The sequence below is a fragment of the Leuciscus leuciscus genome (genome assembly GCF_965113295.1).
Source record: "Leuciscus leuciscus genome assembly, chromosome: 6".
Taxonomy (NCBI): Eukaryota; Metazoa; Chordata; class Actinopteri; order Cypriniformes; family Leuciscidae; genus Leuciscus; species Leuciscus leuciscus.
In genome coordinates, this window is record NC_138730.1 from 41,681,723 (window position 1) to 41,688,926 (window position 7,204).

The 7,204-nt window shown below is 37.4% G+C and overlaps 1 protein-coding gene across 1 annotated transcript; it reads right to left on the reverse strand.

Moving 5' to 3' along the window:
* LOC309501724 (G-protein coupled receptor 55) lies at positions 1 to 6,660 on the reverse strand. The gene is made up of 2 exons (XM_082173911.1): positions 6,474 to 6,660; positions 1 to 5,069 (listed from the first exon to the last, which is right to left on the reverse strand). The coding sequence occupies exons 1-2, from the start codon at positions 6,474 to 6,476 to the stop codon at positions 4,188 to 4,190; spliced, it is 885 nt and encodes a 294-aa protein (XP_082030037.1). The 5' UTR covers positions 6,477 to 6,660; the 3' UTR covers positions 1 to 4,187.
* Between the last annotated feature and the right edge of the window lie 544 nt (positions 6,661 to 7,204).

A 7,204-nucleotide genomic window follows, 5' to 3' on the forward strand; every position in this document is an offset into this window, starting at 1 on the left:
TTACGATACCCTCATGTCACATTTCGATACTAACATATCACAATACTGAGCTCACAATATGATATTATTGATATGATACTCCAAGACGTGGTAAAAGGTAAACAAAAAAAATTACTGTTTTAAAATGCTAAATTTGGTACATTGTGGGTGTAAATGAATAGGCTTGGACTTTGTGAAACCCAAAGCACAGGACAATGGTGACTCCAGAATAAAAATATTCATTATTCTGAAGCTGAAAATACTGATTTATTTAATATGCTTGCACTCTATCACTGACTAGATATGTTTAAAATAATGTAGGCCACTTTTTACTGGTAACACATAAGACATGGCATTATCAGGAGGACCCACAAATATTCCTCCATTGCATTATTATAGACATTATATTCAACATTATAAATAGTAGTTTAATGTAGGCTACTAATGACACTAAAACTCTGTAAACTTAAGTTTTTTCTCACACAGTAAACTGTATTTTGGGTGAACTATACACAATACAGATTGTTAGGCTACTATCCACGACACACATTTTTGCATTGCGAGATATTGTGACATGATATATTGTGACATGATATGTTGTTACACAGCATCTGCAATACTGAGTCAGACTGTTATGATTGACTAATGCCATAATTGCATAGGAAACAGTGGCTGCATCTGAAAAAAGTTGAAATGCATCTGTGAAAATGCTGACTTATTGCCTGGCAGGCTGCCTTGATGCAATGATGCAGGCAGCGTTTGTGCACTAAGGTACCTCACAAAACTAATTTCTAAGGCAGCCGAATGGTTTAATGATCTACAGCAAAACAGAGATAGCTTTGGTGACAACTAAGTGAATATTTAATTAGCAACAACAGTCATTTCTCATAAGAAAGGACATAAAAAGTGGAAAACGTTGGTCAAAAACGTACATTTTTACACACAAACTGACCACCAACCGCGACGGCATCTTTATTTTTATTGCTCAACTGTCAGAGAATTGAAAGTACAGGATTGTGGGATATCAAAGGCAGCGAAGAACAGCTCACATCTGTGGGCGAATTCCAAATGGCGTTTTTGCACCCTTGAAGGGCATTTCGGGACGGGGACGCTATTTGTTGGGGCCTTCCAAACGAATATGAACAAGTGAACAACTTACACAAGTCCGTTAGCGAAGGGAACACGCGATTGTCACTTCAAGGAAGTATTTATTCGTGTATGGTCATGTGACCCAAGGTGGCGAATCCTGACATATAAATATGGCGGGAGAGTTGGAGTTAACGTAAACAAAATAGATAGACACATTTTCGTCATGCATTTCATATTTAGTTTAAGAAAGTTTCATAGGTAAGTTATGTGTTTAACTTACGAAGTTAGAGCAGACCGGGAACACACACACAAAGCATATTTTAATATTAATGTAGCCTACATTTATTTATCATATTAATAGCGTTGTTTAGCGTCGTTTATGCTGCCTTCAAAAATCGCTCAGATAAAGGTATCCCATGAGACAGGAAGCGAAGCTAACACTGGATTCGGATTTCAGACATATTGATGCCTTCCTACCCTGGAATGCATCCTCCGAAGGCAGCATTTATTGCACGAGAGTAAGTGCTTTGAAAACATTATCCATATATTAGGCCTAGCGTCCTTTACAAAGTATTATTAAATCATTTACTTGTGGTTTGTGATGCAGCTGCTGTCTAATCCAATACAGTTGGCTGATTCATCTTTCAACAAAAATTTCTTTGTAAAATCTCCATTACACTGTGTCTCGTTTAGAGGGGTCCTATTATGCAAAATTCACTTTTACATGGTGTTTGAACATTAATGTGTTTTTAAGCAGTGTCTCAGAACAAAGCCCCGCCCACAACTGCTGACGGACTCTGCCCTATTAGCATAGACCCGCCCTGAATGAGCTGTACACAGTCTGCCATGTTTATCTCCTCGCCAGAGCATTTAACAGCAGCATTCAAGTAAGAAATATATTCTTATTAAAGCTACTAAGCTATTCAATCAAAAGCAGTGAGTGATTTTCAATTTTTCTTTTCTTGTTTGATTCATAATAACGGCATATACTACTGTATTTTAAGCTGCTTTCTACACAGATTTAATATACACATGCGATTTCTTTACTTGCTGTCTACATTCACAGACACAACCGACTGTGTTTATGTGAACTTTGTGTGTTTTTGACATAACCGACTGTGTATCTGACAGTTTAAGCGCAATAAGACGTGAAATATAACTTAGTTTAATACTCACGGGACGCGCTGTCTGACAGAGTATCCGAGAAATTCTTGTTTCGTTGTGATTCATCACTCCACACAACTTTCCATATTCTACCAAAAACTTAATTCTGCCTTTTCTGAGGCAGAAATTGCTTTTTAAGTAGCGCATTTGCATAAATTCAGCAAATTTCCTGACCAATAATTTGTGGTTAAGACTGTTAAAAGCTTAGCCTATAGTGTTTAGCCATTTTGGGCTTGGCCCATTTTTATTTAAATAACTATTTTAATGTCCAGGAGTTTAGACAGCATCAGTGATTAAGATTAATAAATACTTCAGATGTACTTTTCATCGATAACTTTTCATGTTAACTAATGTTATCAAATGGAACACGTTTCCTTTATTACTTTTCCACTTCATCATGCTTGAACAAATAAAGCTAGTACAAGTGCAGAGGATAATCATTTAGACATTTTATTTAGCATTCATTTCATATTTTCACAAGAATATAGTCTACTGTGGCTGTGCGACTATCTTCTAATTGCACCATATTAGGAAATGTGAGGTAGTTCCACTGATATAGTGGTAAATCAGTAACACTTTACAATAAGGTCAATTAGTTAACATTAGTAAACTACCCAGTTAACATGAACTATGAACAATACTTCTTCAGCATTTATTAATCTTATTTAATAATAATTTCAAAATGTACTAATACAATATTAAAATCAAAGGTTGTATTTGTTAACATTAGTTAATGCACTGTGAACTAACATGAACAAACAATAATAATATTATAATAATTCAACTCAACCACCACCAATGTGCAGCATCGCCCCGGATGATGCGACGGCAGCCATATTGTGCCAGAACGCCCACCACACACCAGCTTACTGGTGGAGAGGAGACAATCAGTATGGGGATTAATAGGAGACCATGATGGACAGAGGCCAATGGGTAAATTTGGCCAGGATGCCGGGGTTACACCCCTACTCTTTCGAAGAACATCCTGGGATTTAACATCTCATCTGAAGGACGGTGTTTAGACAGTATAGTGTCCCCATCTCTATACTGGGGCGTTGGGTCTCACACAGACCACAGGGTGAGCGCCCCCTACTGGCCTCACTAACACCTCTTCCAGCAGAAACCTAGGCTGCATTTACACTGCAAGTCTAATGCACAGATCCGATCTTTTGGCCTGATCCGATTTTTTTAATTACAGCGAAGTTATCATCTCATTGCTGAGAAATATAATGTAGCTTTCAGTAGTGAAGCTGTTTTATTTACAAAAGTCATGGGCAGAGGTTAAAAACCAGCTCTTGAATGTTTCGGTGTTTGCGCAATTTCTTTTCTTTACAAAGATATATAAAGTTCCCACCTCAATAAAAAGCCATGAACGAGCGCACACAGGCACGTCTGCCTCATAATACAACATTAAAAAGCTATCTTTGTGAATAAACGTGTCGTCCTCGCCTTGTGGTGGCTTGGAATTCAAAGGGGGAATCGGATATGTGTGTTTAGACGTGGGTCGGATGTCCAGATATCGGATATGTATCTGATTTAAAACCACCTTTGGAAGTGGCTCAGATGAGATCTGATGCGAAAAAATCTGATTTTAGGCGGATTTTTATGTTCACACGTGGGCAACCAATTCCAGTCTGTGTAAAATGTGAGTAAAAGATTGGATTTGTTGTGCCAGTGTCAGGAGGTCTCCCATCCAGGTACTGACCAGGCTCAACCCTGCTTAGCTTCAGTGGGCAAGGGTGATATGGCTGCTGGCAAACAATGAACAGCTGTATTTTTATTAACTAAAATACTGGAACAAATATATTGCTCATTGTTAGTTCATGTTAGTTAATACAATAACTAATTTGAACTGATGAACTTTTATTTTATTGGGTTTCTCACATAGGCCTGTGACAGACCTGCTTCAATCTATCCATAGATAAAGCAGACTTTGCTTTGCTGACTTTTAACAATCAGTATGAACTGTGCTCTCTTTTATGAACTCTTTTTAGAAGAAAGTAATACCCAATAGAATCCAGAGCACAATTGGTAGTAGCAATCCACTCTGCCACATCAAGAAACGCATGCACAAAGTATTCGCAGGATTCATCAGATAAATATTGCAGCAAAATACCAATGTGGACAGGTGTGAAGCAAACTATGAATGTGAACATGTTTGCGGTGATAACAGCAGCAATTTTTTTCCTTTCCACTCTATCTCTTCCCTCAACATGCCGAAGCGATCTGACCAGGATGTAGATGGTTTGTGTGGAGCAAAATATGACGATGACTACTGGTATAAGATACCCTAAAATCTCCAAAAGCAAGAAAAAAGTTGTTTTGAGCTTTTCTTCCAGCTTTCGGTCATAACACTTATCTAATTTTTCTGGGAGAAGGTCTTTATAGTTACAAGCGCAGATCACCGCTACGATCACCCAGATGATAATGCACTCTGTGGTGGCGATAATCTTACTTTTGGGGGCCAGTGCCTTGGTCAGAAACGGAAATCTGACGGCTATGAACCGGTGGATGCTGATGGCTGTAATGATGAAGATACTGCAGTACATGTTGGAGAATTGAGTGCACAGCAGGAACGAACACAATACGCTCGGGTTTATTGGACAGAAGGCATCCAGTATCCTGAAGGGAAGAAAAATAATGGCCAGGAAATCGGCAGCCAGCAGGTTGATCATGTAGATGTGCGTGTCTGTCCAGCGCTTGATGTGACAGAACATGTATAGAGCCGTGATGTTGAAGGAAAGGGCCACTATGAAGACAGATATGTAGGCCACACGTTCAAAGAGATGGAGCGATGCATCTGTGTCGTTCATCGGTAAACTGCAGTTAAAGTCAATCTAGAAGACAACCAGTAATATTGTATGAAGGGTTAGCAGTTATTTCAGTGGGGAAACAGCTTGCAGAGGTTACACAAGTTTGTAGATGTCACCTTAGTGTCACAATGTTTGAGTAATCAAACACATAACATGTAAATGTCATTGCATTACACAACAAATATTTAAATACATAGAGCTCAAAGGCTGCTGATACTTCACTTTTCTTCATAATTTCTGCGCGTTCTTCCTTTAGAGAACATGTCAAAGCTTCTCTGAGAAAACCTTCTCTGTTTCTGTGGTTTTCATTGAAAGTGTGAAATAAGTTCTTCTCAAGTTCACATTGCTGTAGTGGAATAGTTTATCACATTTAAAGGGATAGTTCACCTAAAATTTTTTAATTCTGTCATAATTTACACTATGGAAGTTAATGAACTTAAGAACATCAACCCATCAGTTAAGTTTGATTACCCATATTCTTTAAAATATCTTCTTTTCTGTTCAGCAGAAGAAAGAAATTCATACAGGTTTTAAAAACTTGAGGGTGAGTAAATGATGACAGAATTTTCCTTTTTTGGGTGAACTATCCCTTTAACTATGAACATGTTCCACTAACATTTCACTATGTCCAAATACATTTTGATGAACACTTAATCTATTGTTTTATCATTTAAACTTGTTTTTTGTGTAATATTTAGCTTAAGAATGTGCTTTCTGCTAAATAAGTACCACATGGTTTGATATTGATCTAATGCGATGATTTTCGCAAATGTGGCTTAAGCATCTAAATATTATTAGGGTCCCTGTACTTCAGAGAGAGCAAAGTGCAGATAAGCATGGTGAAACGTTGAGCTTGCTGGAACAAACACTGTGGTTTGAAATCAGTCACGTAGGCCTATCTTTTTACGTAGACGAGGACAGGAAGTGAAGAACAGTGTGGTAGACAAAAAAATGTAAAACAACTAGCTCTTGGTTTGTAATGAATAATAAGTTGATTTACAAAAAAAGTGCTTCAATTGTTTATGATATGACGTTCAAAATCATAGCATGTACAAAGTTTTTAATGATCCCACATTTATAATAATATGTTTTGCTAGTATATTTCTGTTACAGCGTGTATGATTACATTCATAGAGAATTGTTTTAAAATTTGATATATGATTTTAGTGTTTATTGTTATTTTTTATAGCTCTTTATTTTTATTGTTGTTGCTATATAAATATTAAAGGAATAAATAAGTATATATAAATAAATTTGACATTGACATTGAAGTTATCGTAATCAAAATAATTCTGTAAACTACTCTTGATCACTAAAGCTCTTCCAGTTAAAAAGAGGTTTTTTGGTCAGTTGTCATGTTAATGAAACAATTTTTTTTTACTTCCAATTATTCCTTCATTTCCATGATTAACAACAAGATCAACTTACCATGGTTTACTGCTTGTTCTTCTCTCAGCACCGCTGCTCTCGATGGAGTGATAAGTGCTGTGTTTTAAAGAACTGAAATGTGAAAGTCGGCTGTGTGTTGTGTGACCTGTTGCGTATCCTCTGCTGATGTGATGAGCAATGATGTGGTGACTTCTGATTGAACTTAAATGAACTTTAAGATGTCAGACAGATCACCTAGACTCTCACTGCTTGTTACAGTTTTCCATCGGAAGTTTTGGTTACATGCAATTCTAATATGGTTTGCCACAAAAAAAAACCTTCCACTGTAAAATGCATGCATGGAAATAATTGTGGTGTTTGCTCATTCAACACTCCACCATGACGCTTAAAGGCAGGGTAGGCGATTTGTTTCAGAATTTTTTTTTGTTATTCTGGTTGAAAGTCTCTTCAAACACTAAGTTAAGTGGTCTAAATGTATTTATATGTAGGCTATATATCTCGTCTGTGGAAGACGTAAGACCATAAAATGTTCGTTCAGTCATTGCATTCGGTCCTGCCTCCTACTTGCCTGTCAACACACTGTATGTATTTCCATACCTCCGTGCACCTGCTCACGCAGACGTCACACATCATCACTGTTTCATGCTCTGCAGAGTTAGACAGTCGTCAGTCAATGAGCACCACAACCGAAACCGCAGCACCACCTTTAGTTCCACCTTTAACAGATCCTCCTAGCTAGCTTCTCCAAAAATGGCCTAGCCTAAATTTAA